Raw genomic sequence first — 24,345 nt, 5'->3', positions numbered from 1 at the left:
AGGAAGTGTAGGTAATTTGGGCAGATTTCTTTACACTGATGGTTAAGTTCAGGATTTGGAGGCATTGCACTAGGGTTGTCACTAATTCCTTGGCATTCCGATTAATATTTTTTTGTGTTATCACTGGGTCTAGAAGTAATAAAGATTTCTAAACCATCACCATATGAGATGGTGTTGATAGTGATTTGAAGTAGCAGCAGTAGTGAGGCTGCAGATAATCACTGATGGAACTCCTCCTTGGGATATACCTGCAGATGTATTGACTGTGATATCCTTGGAGCTAGATATGAACATGAGAAATCTGTGGTTGAGGCTATATAAGAGATAGTTGATTACTATCTCTTATCTTGTGTGTTTATCTTACAGTTATTCTTCAGAATATTTATTGCTTGCTTAACTTTGAGATTATCAAATGCTGATTTAATACTAAGTAGAGAATATCACACTGGGGTTTTTCTTGAAATGCTGATTTTATCTGAATAAGTGTATCAGCCAGATTAGTGATGGTGGATGTAACCACTGGACCAAGATGAATACTGGTGGAACTGCATCAGTGAATCAAATTTTGCAGGTATAGAAGGAGAGTTTTTTTAAAATTATTTTTGGGATTGTCAAGGTAACTGAAATAAGTCTGTAGCTGATGTCTCTCTGTGAGTGTCCATTCTTGGGAATGGGACTGATTTTGTAAGTTCTCCAAATGATAAGCAAATATGTTTCACTGATGCGATGCATCTCTTGATAACAAGCACCAGGGGAGCAGTGATGTAAGTGCTGCTAGCCTTGATAACAAAAGTTGGTATGCTGTCTGGGCCAGATGTGTCTTGTTTCAGTTAATTTATTATTTGTTGAATGGTAGACTGATTGATCTGACTGCTTATTTAAGAGTGGGGAATAGTTTTGTTCATCTTCTTCAGGCAGAAAGCCCTGTGGCTGAATAGATGAGACTGTGCACATGTTTTTTTGGAATCCACCTGGTGACTTCGATAGGATTGAGGGTAGTAGTAGTTACTTTGGAGAAAGCTCTCTTATTTCTCTGGATTCTGTTTAAGATGAAGGTCCTACATGCCTCTGTTTTTTTTGAGTTGGAAGAGTTCTCTGTTTTTCTTGAAGTTTAATGCAGTAGGAGTTCTTCTTTTCTTCCATTCATTCTGACTTTTCTGTTTGCTTTGGAAATATAACTTTAGATCAGGTATAAACTAGGGTGTAATACATGATGTTATTGTGACTTTGGATGCTGCTTCCTTGGTTAAATGTGTAAGCCATTTTATTAAGAGCTGCATTGCTTGATCAATAGGCAAGTTGTTCAAAGAATCCAATGGATAGAATTTTAACAGCTCCAGCATTTTGTCTTTATTAGGAAATTTTGGTGAAGCAATTAACTTCCATTTACCAGAAATGGAAGGGTTCCTTTTGGCAGGTGATAAGATAGCTTTAAGTTCCAATTGGCTGTGATCTGATTTGAACTTGATAGTAGAGGTCTGTTATGGGTATAATGTGATATTTGAAAAATATCCCAAGAATTTAGTTGCCTCTGGTATATGGAGTGTTAACTCTATAAATAAAGCCAGATTAATGCTATAAACAAAACCAGAGAGAGGGCATTTTTCAAGAGTGTGTGTTTTGAATTTGGGGAGAGCAGTGAACATGTTAAGTGTGGTGACCTCTATATAAAATCTTAAAATTATAAACAAACAATTATTTATTTATTTATTAATTACTGATTTAAAGCAATATTTAATCCTCAGATATTCAACAAAACAGATGAAATATTTAAAAAAATAATTTCCAGCCTAAATGATACAGGCCTGCCTTGTTGTTATTTGATTTTTAGGAGCATTAGCAACTAAGGCCATATTGCTCCGGGGTATGCGGTGGTCATTTCCTGACCTTTCCACATCCTCCGTATTTGGTGGTCAAGGGCTCGAACCCCGGTCTAATCAAGAAGTGTGTGCTATGCATGAGGCCTGCCTTATAATGACTAAGTGTGTAGGCAATAACAAAATGTACTTGTGATATACAGTGTTTATTACAAGTTTTTGGTTATAGTTAGGTATATTAAGTTACGTTTTTGTGTGTAAATGTGGTGTTTCCCACAGTCTTTCTGATACCTTCATATTAAATTTTAGGAAGTTATGCGTTTTAAGAAACATCTCATCCCTTGTCAAAATTTTCAATAAAATTTTCTGCAGAAACATATATAATCATAAATTCCACCAAAATTATAATAAGTAACTGTCCACAAAAAAATAATCATCAACTCCAATCAGTGCACAGCAAATAACCTAATGTCTGCTGACGAGATTATCTGGACATGTAGCTTTTTCGGGAGCATCAAAGTGGTACTTTCTTTATTGCTCTTAAAATTTTTTTGCTCTTTATTGTTCTTGATTTAAAATAAGTAGTGTATTTATTATTTGTTATTCTCTGATTGAGTTGGCGAATTCATTCATTGCTCTGCCTTTAGCTGCTTAAGAAACCATAGTTAGCTTTTGCCGCCGCCACCACCACGTTGTATCAATAAGAATGTTGGAATTTTGCCTCCCTTGTGTCATATATATATAAGAACATTGAAATTCTGCCCATTATTAGAGTGCTGAGGCGATACTTGGAGGTTTAGAGCAATGTAATCTGTATCAGAAAAGGTGTGTAAACTATAAATTATAATAATACAAATGTGTTTTAATAAAGTGACTTTATCACTCTGCACAAATGTAATCTAAAAGAGCATAGTTTGTACTGCCATTAAATAAGTAATATTAGTTTAGTGATTATTTATTCTTTTCAATCTCTTAGTTTTGTGTGTTATTTTTAAATTAAAATTAGACTATCATCATGCCTCAGACAAGAGAAGCAAAGAAAAGGGCTCAAAGTAGTGGGAATGCTTTGGTTCAGGTTAGAACTTCTGAAGTTCTTTTATTGTTAGTAGAGGAAATAAGTACAAAAGGTTTATACTTTTCTATATGGATGTTTTGTTAATCCTTCTTCAAGGGAGAACACTGAGAAGTCCCCAAAAAATACCCACCATGATTGTCTATATAGGTGGATCATTCTAAAAGTATAAATCCCCAGCCTAATTCACCTTCCAGTGAATTACGCAAGGAATATTAATATTTCATTATCTGCACCTACCCGTTTCATGAAGTGGAGCACTCCTTCAGAAACAGCATCATGTGTTTGTACCATGTAATAAAGCACAGTACGCAGATAGATGGCAGATGTGCAATTCAGTGAGAATAGGCAAGGCATAGGTAAGAGATATTGGATATGGCATGATAGTTGATGCTAGATGCGCAGGCGTGAGTATCTCAGAAACACAATTGTATATTCCTTCATATACAACTATGTTTTGGGTGTATCGAGATTGGTCCAATAACCAAATAATATCCAGCAATGGTTATCTTATGGATGTAAACAGTTTGCTGATGTGAGATGCTAACAGAGGTTGACAAGGGTTGTGCAGGGTAACATTCAGGCTACCAAAGAGACATTTCCGAATACACAATTCTTTGTTCCCTGTCACTGATGGGACATCGCAGCCAACATATTAATCGAGTTCTGCTCCTGTCAGTAAAAAACAGGGTATGGTTCAGAGAGTTCAGAAACACAGGCAGTGGAGGATTGGAAAAATATTGCTTGTCTGAGAAATCCCAGTTCCTGCTGTTTCAGGCTGATGGTAGGACCAAAATATGCTAATATAACTAAGCATTAATAAATATTTTTTTTTATAACACAACACATTCTCAACACATGCCTTGAGCCAGCTCTCCAAAAAGCATGCATTACAGCCCTGTAAAAGCTGTTCAAGTTAATTCCATAGATGACTGCTGCGTAGATTCTGGTAGGGGGGGGGAGAGAGAGAGAGAGAGAGAGAGAGATAATGTTATATATGTTAAATACCTAAATAAATATTTTTAATGGTTAATATACTATATGTTATAAAATCATTAATATGCAATATCATAACAATATTTTTACAAACTTTCTTTTTAAAATTTTGTATTAGCAAATGGATGAACCATTTTCTCTTCATCAATATCCTGGTGTTGATGGAGTCCAGTCAACCTTATTTTTCACATAGGAGACTTTTAAATCATTTGTCATTCATTTTATTTTGAAAATAATCTGTCATCTAATACCAGAGTCACTGCACTGAAAAAATCCTAATTTCGATTTAGTCATTTTTTTCAATATGGTAAATCATTACCTGCATCACAATGCATGTGTGTCATAGGGCTAATACACTTGGAGGAAAAACCACTTTATTTTAAGAACTCTTTCTTCCAATTTTACAGAAGAAAAACTGGATATTTTTGTCGAACAACCTTTGCCAGCAGCTGACTAATTAAACCAGGGTGAAAAGAAAGCCCAAAAATGTCTCTGTCCTCCCTAATCCAGATTGATGCAATCCTGTGTCAAAAAGATTATCAGCAAAGCCAGCAGCTGTTAAAAAATGTTTTTTATTTTAAATGTTAAAAGTGTTAAATGATTTTTCATTCACTTAATTTCAAAAATAATCTTTCAACCATGGTCACTTAAGTAAAAAAAAAAAGTCCACAAAGTATACTTGCATCCAATTTTTTTAGTACATAAAAAAAAAAAAAAAAAAAGATATATATGTATATATATATATATATAAGTTTGTAGTAGAAAAAGGCTAATGTTATTAGCATTAGCATTAGTAGAGGCATTTGATGCAAGAAAGCAAGCTTATGCAGCATCAGCCAAAAAAAAAAAAAAAACCCACTTCCACTTCACCCCTCTGTTCGTTCAAAATACCTGTCCAGCTGAGCCTTAAACTTATTTAGGCTATCAACCTCCACCACAAGGGATGGAAGTCTGTTCCACCAACCAACCACCCGCTGGCTAAAGGCAAATTTCCGCACGTCTATCCTACATCTGTCTTTCCTCAATTTGAATTTATGCCTTCTCAGATGATTTTTCTAAGCTAGAGGAAGAATCCCATCAGCATTGAGCATGCTTAAACCATTCAAGGCTTTATACACCTCTATCAGATCACCTCGCTGGTGCCTAGTCTCCAGACACTGTAATTTGCAAAACTTAAGCCTTTCTTCGTAAGAGCACCCCTTTGTTCCATTCACTAATCTTGTTGCCCTTCTCTGTACTCGTTCCAGCAGCTCTACATCCTTCTTGAAATGAGGCCTCCAGACCTGTATACAGTACTCTAGGTGTGGCCTGACCATTGCCTTATACAATGGAATAATCACCTCCTTATCCCTGCTGGAAAAATTCCTGTATATCATTGACAATACTCCATGAGCTACTCTTGCAGCCCATCTGCACTGCTCAGAGAACTTCATATCTGCCTGCACAACCACCCCCAAGTCCCTTTCATTCTCTACCACACGTCAGTGTAGTACCACAGAGTTGATACGTTGCTCTGGGGTTGCTGTTTCCCATGTGTAGTACTTTACATTTGTCAATGTTAAACTTCATTTGCCACCTCTCAGCCCATCTGCTCAACCTTTCCAGATCCTGTTGCAGCAGCATAGTGTCAGTAGTGTCCTTGACAACCCTGCCAACCTTTGTATCATCTGCAAACTTGGACATTAAGCTTGATATACCATCATCAATATCATTTATAAATACAGAAAGCAATAAGGGACCCAACACTGAGCCCTGAGAGACTCCACTAATAACATTAGTCCACGATGAGCAGTGTCCATTGATTACCACTCTCTGTCTTCTCCCCCTCAACCACCCCTTTATCCATAGCAGCGATTTGCCTCCAATGTCACACTGCTCCAATTTGTGTAGCAGTCTTCCATGTGCAACAGTATCAAAAGCCTTTCTAAGATCCAAGTATATAATATCAAAGTTATTCCCTGCATCCAGTTCCATTGTGACTGCATCATAGTATCCAATCAAGTTGGTCAGGCAAGACTTCTCCTTAACAAAACCATGCTGTGTCTGAGCTATAACTGAAGTCTTGTCTAAATGATCCTGCAGTGCTTCTTTAACCAGTGCCTCCATTAATTTTCCTGGAACAGAAGTTAAGCTCACAGGTCTATAGTTACTTGTGTCAGCCTTTGATCCTCCTTTGTGAATTGGGGTCACATTTGCACATTTCCAGTCTATGGGTACCTCCCCTGAGTCCAAGGAAGCTCTCATAATTATGGCTAAGGGTTTGCTTGCTTACTTTGCTGCCTCCTTTAATATAACTAAATAGATCCCATCCACCCCAGGTGCCTTTCTTGTGTTTATCGTCAACAGTTTCTCCTCCACTTTACTCCCAGTTATTTCAAGATTCTGTAGCTTACTGCTAGAGTTGAATACACCTCTGGCATTCCCCTTGCTGAATAACTCCTCATGTGTGAATGTCGATGCAAAATATTCATTTAGTTTGTTAGCTACCTGAGCAGGATCATCAATAGTTGACCCATCAATATCAAGTGGACCAATCTGATTCATCCCCTTCCTTCTAGAGTTTACATAAGTAAAGAACTCTTTGCTGTTTTTCTTTGCATCCCTTGCCAAGGATTTCTCGTAATCTGCCTTCGCCCCTAACCTCCTTTGTAACTTGGTTGCATATCAACTTGTATCTATCATAGGCTTCTGTGTCATGTGTTAATTTGTAAGTATCCCATGCATTTTTCTTCTCTGCCATATGCCTCATTAGTTCATCTGACATCCATTTTGGCCTAAACCTTGAACAATATTTCTTAGTTGGTATGTAAAGCCTAGTAGCTTCCAAGATAAGTTCTTTGAATGCTTCCCATTTTGAATTTGCTGGTGGTAACATCATCAGTTGGTCCCACTGTATAGAATTTAAATACTGTCTCAGTCCATCGTAGTCGCCTTTACGGAAGCAATAACCCTTCCCTTTACCCCTAATGGTAGTTACCTCTTTGAGTAAATCCCACTTCAGCACACTGTGATCACTGCCACCTAGTGGTTCATTTATCTACAGATGCTTAATGCATGAAGAATCACTGCTGATAATCAAATCAAGAGTATTCTCCCTCTAGTTGCCTCCCGAACATGCTGATGTAGAAAACAATCATCCAATAAATCCACAAAAGCCCTGCTAGTGTGTGAGTAACCAGCCCCCAAATTCAAGTCAATATCTGGGAAATTAAAATCTCCCATTATAAGACTCTCTGATTTACTGGCCCACTCTATTTCCCTGTACAGTTCCTTATTATACTCATCAGAGTCATTAGGCCTATAGCACACTCCTACTCTCAATTTTGATCTCCCAATGCTTATGTCACACCAAACTGACTCAACACTGCACTGTCCAGCGATGTCGACTGGCTTCACTTCCTTGGTTTTTATGTGTTTCTTAACTAATAGCATAACCCCTCCTCCCTTCCTATCCTGTCTATCCTTTCTGTAGACGTTGTACTCCCCAAATTGCAGTTCTGCATCCCTTATATCTGTGTGACACCACGTCTCTGATATCCCAACAATATCTGCCTTTGATGTTTTGAGCAATACCTCAAATTCATCAAATTTATTTACTAAACTCCTAGCATTGGTGTACATGCGAGTATACCTGCACCTGTTTCTATTCTTAGCTACCCTAACACAACCCATGTGTTTACTTGTACCGCAATGGCTCCCAACAGTCTCTGAAATACCATGCATCTTGTTTTTCAGGCTTCTGCTCATTCTAATAGAAGCAGTGCAAGAATCTCTTTCACCTCTGCCAGTGGCTACTGTCAATCTATTGGTCTTTGTCTCCCCCCAAGCTAGCAGTTTTCCGACCCACCTATCACTGCCTCGATAGCATCAGCAAATATTCTTGCACCCTTTCTATTTAAGTGTATCCCATCCCTGTAGAAGCAATCTCTCCTGTTAACAAGTACAGTCCAGGCTGAAAAAAATTCTACCCTTTGAGCCTTGCACAATCATTCCAGGGCCGAATTGATCAACAAGGCTCTCATCATATACTCCCTCCTATCGTGTCTGGGCAGAATTGCAGACACTTTCAAATTCAACCCTAATTCTCGGCTTTTGTTCAACAGTGACCTGTACTTGTTAAGTAATTCTGCCGGTCTCCTACTCTTAATATTATTAGTGCCAACGTGTACAACTATATCACCTTTTGTGCCCTTAAAAGATGATATTCGCTCTACAACGTCATCAACCTTTGCCCTGGCAGACATACCCTGGTCCTGTTCCACCTATCTTTTTTCCAAAGCATGTTCCCCGTTTCCTTGACAATAGAGTCACCAACAACTACTAGTTCCTTCGGGACCAGCGCATTCTGCCTTGGGGGTTGTCTCTGTGTCACGCGATGCCCAAGTGCAAGCTCTGGCGTTGATGTGGGCAGCTGAGAGCTTGATGGGCCCCTCAATTTAGTTTCTTCGAGGGCATCCACCCTGTCCTTCAAGCTCTCATATAGGCCCACAAGAACGCCGAGTTGTTGCCTGATATCGATACACTCCTTGCATCGCGCACACACAAAGACATCTCCCTTGGCAGTATCATGTCCCGTACCCGATTGCTCTGCAAACATCAAGCAAACAGTGCATTTTATAAGGCTGTGAGTCAGAGGACAACTGCCCCCCCTCAGTTCTGCTCTGAGCCACAGCACTTCCATTAGCTTGAGCCTTTTGCTTATGGAGAACAAAGGGCTAACAGAACAGAAATCAGCATCATGACGAACAAAGAAGGAAGCTAAGATAAAAAGAAATAATAAGAATTACTTAATGCTGTTCATCCTGTGACCTCAGCGCCTTCATCCCGGGGCCAGCCGCTGAAATCAAAGGAGGAAACGGCAATAAGTAAATAAAGCCTATGTTTCTGACATGAAATATGCGTAGTACATGTGAAAAGTAGGTAAAGTAAGTTAGGGTTAAAATTTAAATCATAAGGTATGTGTATGTTTCATGGCTGACCTGACAGAGGCTGGAAGTAAAGATTAAAAAGAATAAAAAGAAAGAAATAGGATAACTTACTGAGGTCGTGTAGGTCATGGCGATCTGTACTGCAGTGGAGTAATAAAAAGTTTCAACTGAATGTGAGCTAAAGTATATGTGGTTTAAACTGGCGACCCGACCCCTAGTGTAAGTAATTGGAAAAATTAAAATTTAATAAATTAATTAAGCTAACTACCCCATTCGTTGAAAGTTGAGTTGGAGATGTAGTAAAATAAATTAAATTAGAGAAATAGTAAAATAAATTAAATTAGAGTAGTAGTAAATTAAATTAAATTAGAGAAGAAGTAGATTAAATTATGTTAATTACGTTACGAATGTTGGTTGGTTTTTTGGTTTTTAGGAGCATTCGCAACTAAGGCCATATTGCTCCAGGGATATGCGGTGGTCATTCCCTGACCTTTCCGCATCCTCTGTATTTGGTGGACACGGGCTCGAACCCCAGTCTAATCAAGAAGCGTGTGCTACGCACTGCTGCTCCTGCCCACCTGGCTACAGAGGCGCCCCATTACGAATGTAAAATGGGGTAGGGGTTAAACACGTGAAGGAATGCATCCCAGGATAGAAAGGAATAACAAGCTAGCAACGTAGCGGTAAAAAGGCACTAAACTTTGTATAGGCGAGAAAAGTGTTTTAAAGCAGAAAAGGAGCATCTCAAATATTACATTCGATAAAATAATGGCTCATGAGAAATAAAAATATAGGGGGTAGGAAAGCATAAAGAGCAGTGTGAAGAGAATACTACCTGAGCACTATATTTTTGTCTTCTTCAGTACTCTCTTCACTACTCTTTATGCTTTCCTACCCTCTATATTTTTATTTCTCATGAGCCATTAGTTTATCAAATGCAATATTTGAGATGCTCTTTTTCTCTTTAAAACACTTTTCTCACCTATACAAAGTTTAGCGACTATTTACCTCTACTTTGCTAGCTTGTTATTCCTTTCTATCCTGGGATGCATTCCTTCACGTGTTTAACCCCTACCCCATTTTACATTCGTAACGTAACTGATATAATTTAATCTACTGCTTCTCTAATTTAATTTACTACCTCTCTAATTTAATTTATTTTATTACATCTCCAATTCAACTTTCAACGAATGGGGTAGTTAGCTTAATTGATTTATTAAATTTTAATTTTTCCAATTTCTTACACTAGGGGTCGCCAGCTTAAACCACATATACTTTAGCTCACATTCAGTTGAAACTTTTTATTACTCCACTGCAGTACAGATTGCCACGACCTACTCGACCCCGGTAAGTTATCCTATTTTTTTCTTTTTATTCTTTTTAATCTTTACTTCCAGCCTCTGTTGTCGGGTCAGCCATGAAACATACGCACACCTTACGATTTAAATTTTAACCCTAACTTACTTTACCTACTTTTCACATGTACCACGCATATTTCATGTCAGAAACAGGCTTTACCTACTTATCGCCGTTTCCTCCTTTGATTTCGGCCGCTGGCCCAGATGAAGGCTATTATTATTACTTTTTGGTTTTTAGGAGCATTAGCAACTAAGGCCATACTGCTCCGGGAATATGCGGTGGTCATTCCTGACCTTTCCATATCCTCCGTATTTGGTGTTGACGGGCTCGAACTTCGGTCTAATCAAGAAGCATGTACTACCCACTGCTGCTCCTTCCCACCTGGCTATGGAGGTGCCTCCAGATGAAGGTGCTAAGGTCACAGATGAACAGCATTAAGTAATTCTTATTACTTCTTTTTATCTTAACTCCTTTCTTTGTTCACCGTGATGCCGATTTCTGTTCCGTTAGCCCTTTGTTCTCCATAACGTTAGCACATTGTTTTCTACTACAAACTTATGTAGCTATTATGGTCGTTGGGTACTTTCTTCATATAGCAGTGTCCCAGGTCTATAAACCATTATTAATAATATTTTAAACTGTTGCTTTCTCATAAAAAAAAATATGTATGTATGTATAAATAAAGTCTAACGAAAGCCATTGTCAAACTGTAAGTTACTACAAGCTGCTCAACATTGCACTACTATTAGGTAATATGCCTTTAAAAAAGAAGTATAGTGTTATATATTAGTAATGTCTTGCCACTTTGCCACTTTTAGTGCTTATTGGCACCTATCCATTGGGAGGTTAGGCACCTCCACAGCACAGCACAGCACAGCACATGAAAACCCAGTTGTGCTTTAATTCATAAGATGAGGGATGCCATAAGATTCAAAAAATTTTGCACCTTTTTGCAATTAAGTGTTGCCAAAGTTGCAAAACTGTTGTCTATTTGTATTTCTGCTATAGGACTTGCATCTTTTTTTTTTAATAGCACATGCAGAAAAAAGATTCAAAGTCTAATGAAAAAGTACTGATCTCTCAACTGCTCTAAACAAATAGTACAATTTCTCAAATATCCACTATCAGTTCCTTAAACACTGATAACACAGTTCCTTTGCACTGACTTACAGGTTACATTACATAAAATAGTTAATTTCAATCCTTCTGAAATCCAGCTTTGTCTTATTCTTCAAAAACGAGGATTTTTCCCATGTTTATCTTCAAAAACACTCAGATTTTATATAAAACTAGATATAATACTAAGAATAATTGTGATTCCTGGCTTTTCTTGGCACAAGCATATTACAAATACTACTCCCTCTGCATTGAAAAACTAGGTTCTCTCTTTTACTCTCAGCATTACTTTTTTTCTACACAACTACCAACTCACTACAAATCCATCCCATCATGGAATTTTTGCCAACCCATGTTCGAGATAGCACTGACATAATCTGTTAAACTCTTAGATTCTAATAAAAAGGGGGAAATCTGGATGCTGGACACTGTTAACTGTAATTCCACTTCTTTCTTCCAAACCACTTCAAACATATGGCTCAGCTAGTCAACATCCACTTACAGTTCCACTCCAAACTCATCAAGCTAACTATCCTTTCCTTTATTTAGTCCTTCTAGAATGACCTTCCTTTGAAATATTTCTTGAAAATTTACAATCTACAGAAATGCAAGTCTAATAATATCAACAAGTATCTTCTGTCTTCCTCATCCTTCAACTCATAACAAAATACTGCAGATTCTAATGCTATTGTGCTTATGGATTACTTTAAAAAAATAAAATAAAATAACTTTTGCCTATGGCAGACATACTCAAGTCCTACTGCTATCTATTTTTGTTACATAAAATAATATATTTCCCCAATTTTATAATAACTGATTGCTCAAATCAGTTATTATAGAATTGGGAAATATATTGGGAAGTGGATCAGTGAGAACATGAGTTTGACAAAGATCCTAAAGACTGTTATCTGATTATAACTTGACTGATTATCTAAAATAATCAAAAAGAGTTTTCAGACTGAATTCTCTCATCGTGTCAACTCTTCTGAAGCAAGCAATTTCATCCATAAAAATGGTGAATTTTTGCATTTCTTCTTCTTTGCATCTAACATTCACAAAAGAATCTCTTGTAGAAATATGATCAAAAAGTTCAGGGATTAACTAATATTTTGGAAATGATGAAGAGTACAAAATATTCATATGGATCTCCTTTTAACTAGTCTTCTTGACATATACACTGATTTCAATGATTCTGAACTTCTGGATGAGACTCCCAATAGTCTTCTTTTGGAAATGTTGCATAGTTGCTGTATCATATTCTGAATAATTCAATCAGTCATTGTAAATCTGTAATTTACAAGGGAGATTTAAGCTTTTGGAAAAATAAATTTAAAAAAAAAAAAAAAAAAAGTCAACGAGTACGGAACATGGAGGACTACAGTTATGGCGTGTTTCGCAATAAATCCTTGCATCCAACAAGTATACAAGTAATCGTGATGCAAGAACTAATTCCTCGAAGTTCACTCTAACTGTTTTCTACAAACAGCATCATGCAATCACCACAGAACTATTTTGTAGTATTCCTGGTTTACTATTTACCATGCGGGACAAATTCATAATTTGCCCTGTGAATCAAAAAATACAATAAGCATGATCTTCACATTTGATTGAAATTATCTTGCTTTTTTTGGGCCTTGGAGAAGACGGAGTCTTCCATTGAAAATACTGATCTCTTGTTTCCAAGTTATCACCATGCACTCACAACTTGTCACTCACAATGATGGAAGGAACAAAGTCTGGATCAGTGAGAAGACAAGTTTGACAAAGATCCTAATGTACAAAACCTTGCCACTCTGTAATTATCAGTGAGTAAGTGTGGCACAAAGTTGGCTAAAACATGTTGTGTTCCCAAATTTTGTATTAAAAATTGAGTGGCATATCCCATGAGAAATGCCAAGTTCACTAGCAACTTTTCAAGTAGAATGCAAATCATTTCTTATCAGATCATTGATGCCAATTCACTGCTCAGTAAAATTATTCATATTAAAATATAATTAAACACATAATACATCTTCTATTCAAAGTGGGCTAATTCGGGCTGACTGCAGATAACAGATGATTTGTGCATTACTATGTAATGCACCACCCATTGCTGTATAGATAAGTTATCAAACATATTGTGGCAAACTACAACTCACTATGATGCTGCAATTTCTAGATAAAAGTCAGTCCCCATTCTTTCTGATCATGCTTCATACACTGATGAGCCAAAACATTATGAGTATCTACCTAATACAATGTTGGTTCTCCATGTGCAGCCAAAACAGCTCGTACCCTACAAGATTTTTAAACAAGTCATGGCATCTGGTACCAACACGTAACCAGCAGATCCTTTAACTCCTGTAAGGTCCGTGGTTGAGACACACCAGATTGGAGCTGCTGTTCCAACACAAACCACAGAGGCTTGATGGGATTGATGTCTGGGGAATTTGGAGGCCAGGGCAATACCTGGAAGTCTTCCTCATGTTCCACAAACCAGTTTCAAATGATCTGGGTGGTGTGGCATGGCACATTATCCTGCTGAAAGATGGCACCACCACCAGAGGGGAAGACCGTTGCCATGAAAAGGTGTACCCTGTCAGCAATGATGTTTAGGTAGGTGGTAGATGTCAGAGTGCCCGGCACATGGATGACTGGACCCATGGTATCCCAGCAAAACATCGCCTAAAGCATGACACTGCCACCACTGGCTTGTTTTCGTCCCACAGTGCATCCAGGCGCCATCACTTCCCCAGATAAACGATGCACACGTACCTGGCCGTCCACATGGTGCAACAGGAAACGTGATTTATCAGACCAGACGACCTTCTTTCAATCACTCAAGGTCCGGTTTCAATGCTCGTGTGCTCATTGTAGGCACTGTTGCTGGTGAACCGTGGTTAGCATGGGTACTCAGAGCGGCCTGCGGCTATGCAGCCCAGTTTTCAGCAGGGTTCGATGTACTGTGTGTTGTGGCACATTACTCCCGTCACCAGCATTCCAATTACCGGCGAGTTGCACTACGCTCGCCCTTCTGTTGCCATGTACCATCCGGGAGAGCCTTCACTCACCTTGAGCATCGATGAGCTGTGGTTGTCCAACACCTCGCCGGCAGTTCGTGGGTTTCCCCTCCTCGGACCACTTTTGGTAGTTACTAACCACGGCTGACTGTGAGCACCCCACCAGCCTTGCTGTTTCGGATACGCTCTGACCCAGTCATCTGGCCATTACAATTTGGCCTTTGTCAAACTCGCTTAAGTCAGCTGCCTTTCCCATCTGAAGAACAAGAGTAACACTGATTAATGGAGCTCAGTATCAGGTGTTTTTTATACCATGTCCCAACCAGCGCATGCACCGTAGTTCACCTACAGTTGCTTCAATTTGCATAACTCACTGGTCATAATGTTTTGGCTCATCGGTGTATATTTTACTAGAGCCAGCTGGACATATATGCCACAGTCAGTGCAAGCAACATGATCTTGAACAACTGTTGCAAGCTCCCCACCTCTAAATCTTGCTACCATGAGCCATGCCACTTTTGTGGGATCTAGTTTTAGCCACAGTTAGGCTAGAAAATCATATTAAAGTTACAAAAACAATATACTACACTTAGACTACCTTTAAATATGCAACATTTTGTAGATACTGTTTGTTGGGTATAGTATACTAGATAAATACAATAGCACTTTATCAATAAAGTCATCCAGCAATCTACTTTTGAATCTGAACCTTGCATTCTTTAAATACCTCTATTCACTGTTTGAACCAATGAGCCAGTTTGGAGATCAAAAGATCAATTTCATATTCTCATATAAATTATCAAGTTAAGATGGATAGGTAGCAATATCAGCCAAGGCTTTGGAATGGACTTATAAATCACAGGAAGACAAGACTTGGAATATCTTGTAAGTCTCTTGCTTTTTCCACTAATCAAAAGGCTGGCCATAACCTAAGCTGTTTTAATTCCTAGCATATTATTTATCTTTAGGAGAGAAAGTATATGACATTTTTTTCCAATAAAGTTCTGTTTCATCAACATTAAAGACCTTATGAGAAGAATACCCATACTCTTTAATAACCACTGCTAGTGAGTCCGAAAAAGCCACATCTATATTAATCAAAACTAGCTGTGTCCAGACTTTAATGTTGTGCAAATCTCTCACTTTAAATACATTAAGGCATACATAACTAGAAAGAAATCATCCAACGTGCCCTGACCTACCATAGTTTATATTTTCTTTTAAATAATCAGCCTTTACTGTTTACCTACTGTAATATTCTCTCTCTCTCTCTGTAACTTCAGTTATTTACAAATTCCTAACTAAACTTTGCAATATACACAAAACTTTGTTTACATCTATCAAAATAGAAATAAAACACCTTTTCAAACACAGCTCACATAATCTTACTCTGCATATGTGTTATCCCTTTTCTTTTCCAAACAATGCAATATCAAGCCAATACTGGAAATAGTAGCAACTTAGCCCAGTATAACTGTACAAAAACTCATGGGTTTGTGTGTATGTATGTGTGTGTGTGGACCATTTTGATCCTATCCAACAGAGATTTCTCAATTTTGCAATAGAGAAACCAAGAAAAACACTGTTTTGAAAGGTACTTTGTTCACCCAGTTTTTTAGATACTGAGTAAAAAAGTGGTTTTAGAGAATAAGTGATTTTAAAGAAAAAGCGATGACTTCCATCTAGATGTCAGTTGGATGAACTATTATCAGGGGTGTCCATAAAATCACTTTGGATCAATAAATCAAATAAATAATAAATTCAAATGTAAACACACTTCATTTCAAATTCAGTTTCTTGGCCCTAAAGATCACATGGCCATGTTTAGTTTGTAAACAGTGCCTCTTAGTGTTCATGCATACTGTTACCAACATCCTTTTGATGGTAACAACATACACATTTTTTTTTTTTAGTTTTGTCTTGTCAGTAGAGTTGATTTTAAGTGATATAACATTATTTATTTAATTTCATAACATGACTGATTACATAAGATGAATTCCAAATATTCAGAAACTTTTCATTATTGTGACAAGTGGGAGAATGATTACATTTTTGTACTGATAAATAAGAAATGCTGTTTAATTTGCGAAGTTAGCATTTCAGTGTTTCTCCTTAATTTGCTACAATCCTGGAAATCACCAGTCTTTAATGCAGTTGTTCTCTTCTCTTCTTAGTGGTTCCAACTTGTCCTCTTCGTCCCTATCTCTTCCATCATGCAGTATGATTGATGATTTTTGAGGTTATGATGAATGTCGTGGCGAGATCCAATATTCCTTACATTTCGAGGGTACAGCTCTAAAACGGTGTTCGCAGGCCGGCCGCTAGTTAGTACACCGGACTGAACCTATTGGTAACTCTCTAGGAAGCTTCCGGATCAGCTAGTGTATAATCTTGCTACCTCTACTCTGCCAGATAGTGACTGGAGGGAGTCCGAGTAGTGTGTATGCGGGGAGCATTGTCGAGGCCACGTTATGTCAAGGATCTGGGTATATTCTTACCACATGTACGCCATATCCAAAAATTTCATTACTTCATACAGCATGTCCCACTCACTTTTTCTTACTATTGAATACACCATGAATTGTCAAAATAATAGAGCAAGCTTATCTGCGAAAAGATCTAAACCTCCCAAGGACTTCCTAATTCATTTCACAAATATACGTGGTCTCAATTCTAATCTCAACGATGTCCATTTCCACTTGCAGTCTTCCAAACCCCATGTATTTTTTCTGACTGAATCTCAGTTATCAGTTGATTCAACTACTGCTCATCTCAGATGTCCAAATTATTTGCTGTATGATCGCTTTCGCCTCAAAGGTGGTACTTGTGCATATGTCCGTTCTGATATTCCCTGTCAGAGACTTGGCAATTTGGAATCTGCTCTCTTTGATCTTCTCTGGCTTAAAATCTCTCTACCCCATTGTGTAAAATTCATCTGTTGTCTCTACCGTTCTCCCAACTCCACTAATCACTTGGAGCTCTTTGACTTCCTCTCTTTGCAACTTGACTTTCTCCAGTCCAACTTTCCTAACAGTGAGGTAATTTTCCTTGGTGATTTTAACGTTCACAACTCCAGCTGGCTTCCATTTTCTAGTCACACCGACCCAGCAGGTCGAGATGCTGAGGCTTTTGCAATTACTAATGACCTAGCACAGATTGTTCATTTACCTACAAGAATACCGGACAATCCTAATCATACAGCCAATACGCTTGATCTTTTTCTCACAAACAACCCTTCTAAGTACAAGGTTGAAGTGAGAGGTCCTTTAGGCACTTCAGATCACAACTTGGTGATTGCCTCTTCTCCAATGGAACCTTTATCTCATGGCTATTCCGAACCTCGTATTGTTTGGCATTACAAGAATGCAAAATGGGATGACCTAAGAGACTTCTTTTCTTCTTTTCCTTGGTCGGATTACTGTTTCAAAAGTTCTGATGTCAACGTTTGCTCAGATCGTGTCAGTGAAATTATTCTTGCAGGAATGGAATCCTTTATCCCACACTCCACTTTAAAATCTCGTCCTTTATCTAAACCTTGGTTTTCCAATAAATGTGCTAAGGCTGTCCAAGAGAAGAACGTTGCATATCGTAATTGGCTTGTTTCTAATTCTTCAGTTTCATTTTCTGCCTACACCAAAGCTCGCAACAATTGTAAAGCAGTTATTAATCAGTCCAAACTAGAGTTTGAACAGGCTAAGAGTAGAAAACTTGCTTCTTGCCCTAATGGTAGCTGAGCATTCTGGTTTTTTGCAAAGCTATTGGCCGCAACTTTTGCTCATCTCTGCTCCTGCCTCTATCAAAACCAGATAGATGGTTCTGCTGTCACTTCAGCCAAGGATAAAGCTGACCTGCTAGCATCCCATTTTTCTTCGAGCTCATGTATTAATGATCTTGGTAAAACACCTCCCACCATTCCTAACACGCTCCATTCAATGCCTCCTGTGGTCTTCCGTCAAAAGGATATCAGAAGGATTTTGATGAATCTTGATGCTAAGAAAGCTCCAGGTCCTGATGGTATTTCTCCACTTGTTCTCAAAACCTGTGCTCCTGAACTTACTCCTATTCTTTGCCGCCTTTTTTCACTTTCTTATTCCAAAGGTGTTTTTCCTTCTGCTTGGAAATTTGCTCATATCCAGCCAGTTCCTAAAAAGGGTGACAAATCCCTCCCATCCAATTATCGTCCCATTGCAATTACTTCTACTCTTTCTAAAGTAATGGAGAAACCAATTAACCGCCAACTCTTAAACTACCTAGAAACCTTCCGTCTGATCAACGATCGCCAGTATGGATTCCGTCAGTGTCGATCCACTGGTGATATTCTGGCTTATGTTACCCATTTATGGACTAATTCAATGGAAAGGTTCGGTGAAACACAAGTAGTTGCTCTTGACATCTCAAAGGCTTTTGATCGTGTTTGGCATAAAGGTCTTCTAAACAAGCTCCCATCTTATGGTTTGCCAACTGTTTTTAGTAATTGGTTATCCAGTTTTCTCTCTGATCGCTCACTGAGGGTGATGGTAGATGGCTCTCTGTCTTCTAACTTCTCCACTAATGCCGGTGTCCCCCAAGGTTCAGTTCTTTCCCCCACTCTTTTCCTCTTGTATATCAATGACCTTCTTCCATTGACTGGAAATCCTATCCATAGTTTTGCCGATGATAGCACATTGCATTCAACTTTCCATTTTGAGAAACCTTGTCCAACTCAATCAGCTTCAAGTTCTCGAAAATCTGCTGCCAATTCCTTAAATGCCGATCTTCAGGTAATTCTCCAGTGGGGCAAATACAACTTAGTTGATTTCAACCCTTCTAAAACTCAATCTTGTCTTATATCTCGCAAAAAGGATTCTTCTGCTCCTATGCTTATCTTTAGTGACACTCCGATTTCTAGGCAAAATGATATATCTCTTTTGGGGATTACCCTGACTTCTAATCTCTCTTGGCACAAGCACATTACAAATATTGCTTCCTCTGCATCTAAAAAACTTGGTTTTCTCTTTCGCTCTCGGCGTTACTTTTCTCCCAAACAGCTGCTCACTCTGTATAAATCGCAAATCCGCCCTGCAATGGAATATTGTTCCCACATCTGGGGTGGTGCCCCCAAAACCTCTCTCAGGCTTCTTGATTCCATTCAGAAGAGGGCAGTTAGGTTAATTAATGATTCATCTCTAACAGAGTCTCTCCACTCGCTTTCTCATAGACGCACTGTTTCTGCTGCATGCCTCTTCTACAGATACTTCCATGGGCACTGTTCTTCTGAATTGGCTTCTATAATTCCCGCTCTCTCTTTCAAAACAGTCCGAACACGTGCCGCCACCAGCCAACATCCATTTACTGTCCAACTTCAAACCCACAGAACCAAATTTTCATCTTCCTCATTTATTCATTCAACTGCCATTTTCTGGAACAACCTTCCTTCATACGTATTTCCTGAAAATTACAATCTACAGAAGTTCAAGTCCAATATCAACAAATATCTTCTTTCGTCTTCTCAACCTCCAACCCAAGCACGGTACTAAGTACTATAGGTTATAATACCTCTCGTGTTTGGGGTTCTCATAAAAAAAAAAAAAAAAAAAAAAAAAAAGCACAGTTATGTACCATTAGTGGTTCCTCACAAATTACCACCCAAAATCATTGCCAAAAGACAAAATTAAATATAAAATTCAGAAATACAGCTGCTTTTTAATTTGGATATTGACAGTGAATGGGGTAAAGTTTTGTAATAAGTTTATCTATATCCTACTAATACACTAAATAAAACCATGTTCGCATGCTAAAATGGTAATATCTTAAAAATTTTCTCATCAGTATATCCCATAATGTCCTCCATGTAGTAGGAGTAAACTTCACAAGAGCAAGTTAGGGAACCAAAGCAAGCCTTGCAGCTCCAAATCAATTTTTGACAATCAATGAAGTTGGTCATGAATTTGTACCTACAGGAAGGGTAAGCAAATCTTGTAGCTCAACAATTAGTTTTTGACAATCATTAAGTTGGTCAACAGCTTCATAACTACATTGTAGAGTAAATTTATGCACTAAAATAGTGGCCACTACTGCTATATATATAGTTGGCTGCATTCAAACAAAAATTTCTAAACTGATAATTTATAAACATGTAAAGTCATTACAATGCTGGCACGACTATTGGTTCTTATATAGTCAAATAATCATAATGTGTATGATTAGCAGGATGTAATTATGAGAATAGGTCATTAGTGAAAATTTATTTACTGAAAATGAGTTGAGTGCATGCATTACAGGATACAGGAACTCCCCGACTTATAAGGGCTGCGTTCCGTGGAATGCTATGTAAGTCAGAATTTTCCTCATGCTTGTGTAGCACTCACAACTGTGCTTGCTGAGTTGATTGAATCAAAAAAAAAATGTTCCACGAACACGTAAATAGAATTATTTATTGTATTTATTCAGATTTTTATCTCATGCACAGGAAAAATTACAAAAATGTGCAATTTAAAAAAAAATTCCAAAATTATAAAATTACAAAAAAAGAGAGGCGACAGGCATAACATCAGTAAGTTTTACCTCTCGAGCATCGTTGCCAGAATCAACATCTTCAGCTGATAAGTAACCTGCTGCAGAGGTTGAGGGCTGTGGAGATTTAGAAGGGGTCAGCCACTCAACCTTACGAAAGAACATATTAATGGATGGCTGGGCGGTGGCTTTTTTCTTTTCATCGTAGATTTCTTTGTTGCAAGCACATATCATAGTAACATATCATTCACCCCTCTGTTAACTTTTAAGAATCGTTCGCTGTCAGAATCCATCTTCTCAAACCTCGCCATTGATGATGAAATGCCTTGGCTCCTCATTTGGTTCATCTTGAGCTTCATCAGCATTTTCTTCTTTCACTATTGCTGCCTGCAAATCAATAAGTTCTTTGTTAGATAATCCTTCTCTTCTTCCTCTATTAACTCCTCCATGTCTTTGGTATGAACCCCCAACTGAAGTAGCTCTGCAGTCTTTACAATCTTATCTGTAACCTCTTCATATAATTCGTCTTTTTCAAACCCTTCAAAGCCTTTTACGTGCTGTGGGCATATTTTCTTCCATGCACCATTTAAACAACTTTTAGTAATTTCTGCTCAGGCCTTATTAATGTTTAAGATGCATGGTAAATATTGTAAGATTTCCAAAAGTCTCTTAACGTAAAATATCTCTCACTGTCTACTGTGACAATGCCTGAGCAAATGTTGTGTGTAAGTAGTATGCTTTTAAATTCAAAATAACACCCTGATCCATAGGTTGGATGAGTGAAATAGTGTTTGGCAGTAGAAATATGACTCTCATGTTCGAATTGAAATCATCTAAATGTGGAAGATGTCCAGGAGCATTATCTAACAGAAGCAAAAATTTGAAGGGAACATTATTGTCTTTACAATATTTTTCAACCTCAAGAATGAAGCAGCATTTAAACCAATCCTCAAAGAGAGATATTGTTGTCCATGCTCTCTGGTTCGTTCGGAAATGCATGGGTGGGGTGGCTTTATTGATGCCCAATGCACGAGGATTTCCAGAATGGTAAACAAGCAGTGGTATTAATCTGTAATCTCCCGCTGCATTAGCCCCAAGCAAGAGCGTGGCCCTATCTTTTGACACCTTGAAACCTGCATTTTATTTTCCTCTTTGGCAATGTATGTTCGATCTAGCATTTTTTTCCAATACAGAGCAGTCTCATCAATGTTAAAAATTTGCTGCGTTGAACAGTCACCTTCATCAATAATTTTTTCCAACACATCAAAAAATTTTCTCTGCAACTTCAGAATCAGCACTGGCGACTTCGCTGCATCCTTTAAAGTTGTGGAAACAAGCGTGATGCTTGAACCTATTAAACCACCCATTACTTGCCACGAACATGGCTTGGGGTTCGCCGTACTTATCCTTAATATCGTTATATTTCTTGCATTTGCTTGAATGGTCATTAGACTCAGAGGCACTCGTTTCTGAATCTGATTTCCCATCCATATTATTAACAGCTGTTCCATCTTCGATATAGCACCTGAATGCTGTTTTGTGATCACTGATGATCTTAAGTGCGTTGATCCTTTGACATGTTCTTCCACGCACTGTCCTTTAAAATAGTATTCACTGTTGAAGCAGCGAGACCTAATTCGCTTGCAATAGATTACAAACTTTGCCCTGCTTCGTACTTCTTAATAATTTTCATCTTTATTTCTAAATCAATTTTGTTTCGTTTCCTGGCACTACCACCACTTGCACATTTCGTTGGTCACTTTCCCTTCATCATTGTAATACGTAAATAGGAATGAAGAGGGAGAAGTTTCTGAAAATTTGTTTTTTATATAATTGGAGATTTCAGTGAAGGGGAACACATTTCACCATAATAGTGTAAAAAACCTGCACAATTGCAGTTATTGGTATTATTGCAAATGCAATAAGATTAAGTTTAATACCCATTTATAATTAGATGCACTAACAGAAAAACCCAATAAACTGGAAAGTGCAAATTGTTTTTATTATTTTTTGGTAGTGACCTCCAGAAACGTGTTTTAGAAAACTATCACAAAGGCGTTCAAAACTGATTCTTATAATGGAACATATAACAATGAAAGGGTAGTACAATTTCCATTATAAATATGACCTTTTAGAGAGATAAATAGCTTAGTAATATAGTGAAATTTTCCTTCCAAGGACTTGAAACGAATTACAAAAAAAAAAAAAAAAAAGTGTTATTGGGTTCACATTACAATATTTTCACGATACCTCCATTTATTCCTACGGGATGCAAAATACATTTCCAAGATTTTTTTTTGTTTGCACTGGCTGGCAAAATCTTACATAAAGTCAAATTTCCATAAGTCGGGGAGTTCGTGTATTGCAAATCTTAAATGGCAATTTATGTTTATTGGAATACTTTGCATTGCTAAATACATCTGAGAAATAACAAAAAATATTCCTTCCAGATTGCAGTGCCCTGCCTCAAAATTTATCTCACATGCTGCAATCATGTCAAAATTTTGTACCTGAAAATTTAACTTATTAAAAGTTGGTCATATAAAAAAATAAATTACTTGTTCCAGAGTTTGACTAGGAAGATGTGCTTCTACTGTAACTAATCCATATTTCTGTTTTGCTAAACTTCTCATCTCTCCATAGGTTTTCCAATCATGTAAAGCAACGGTAGTCAAGTTATAAAATATTCTGTCAAGATAATGCTCCACATATGCTGAAAATAATAATAGGTTCATTTTTGAATGGCAACTCATTTTATCAATTAATATGAACAAGTTTTTTATATTCACTCTCCTTATTTTATTCATTAAAAAAATTGAAAGGAATTCTAAATTAAAACTAAATAACTTTATCTATGATGACTGCTCTAATACTGAAAACCAAAGAAAGAAGAAACTTTCCTAACACATGCTTTTCTTATAAACATACATTTAAGATTCATATATCTTAAATGATTCAATCATATCTAAATATGCATTTATCTTTAGCTATTATTGAATGTGCTGTGGTAAAATTCTTTACTAATTTTAGCTTTTTACATAAATTGCTTCAGATTCTTTTAGTGATTAAAAATAGGTGAGTAATGACAACAAAGACTTTTATATATTAATTTAGTTACAATTTGAATGGGTTCTTTCAAAACAATTTTACAAAAATGTGAAATGTAATGCCAAATGACACAAGGTGAAGAATGGCCATGAGAGAGAGAGAGAGAGAGACTCATATAACATGCGCAAAGTACATAACACTTGTATAGACATAATACAACATCACAATATGGATTAAATCACTGATGTGCACCTAAACCTCTTCAAGGTCTCTGTTGCACAAGAATCTCAACTGATCTCTTTGGTGACCATTTCCAAATTATATTCTAATGTTGGCAGGCCTTCTTCCATTTGGAAATAATTGGGTGGTCTCCTCATCCCCTTCTAAGAACACCATGCTTCTCTTGCGAACAGAAATGGACAGGTTTTCCTCTACCCCTCCCTCAAGACTTGCAACATACTGATATATATTGTTTTATTTTTTGCTGACCACCAAAAAAAAAAAAAAAATTTCCTACT

General features: G+C 37.6%; 1 protein-coding gene across 4 annotated transcripts in view; it reads right to left on the bottom strand.

Annotated features, from left to right (window-relative positions):
• The window catches only part of SWIP (strumpellin and WASH-interacting protein), a 496,362-nt gene that overhangs the window by 151,471 nt on the left and 320,546 nt on the right, over positions 1-24,345 (bottom strand). For all 4 annotated transcript variants that reach the window (XM_090381778.1, XM_090381779.1, XM_090381782.1 and 1 more), the window contains one exon: positions 23,338-23,492. In XM_090381778.1, the coding sequence (XP_090237904.1) occupies positions 23,338-23,492 (155 nt within the window). The remainder of the gene's footprint in view (positions 1-23,337; positions 23,493-24,345) is intronic.

This window comes from Mastigoproctus giganteus, chromosome 9, assembly GCF_048544385.1.
Source record: "Mastigoproctus giganteus isolate SK-2022 chromosome 9, ASM4854438v1, whole genome shotgun sequence".
NCBI classification, from domain to species: Eukaryota; Metazoa; Arthropoda; class Arachnida; order Uropygi; family Thelyphonidae; genus Mastigoproctus; species Mastigoproctus giganteus.
Note: the sequence above shows the minus strand (reverse complement) of the source record. Positions and strands in the feature narration are given on the sequence as shown.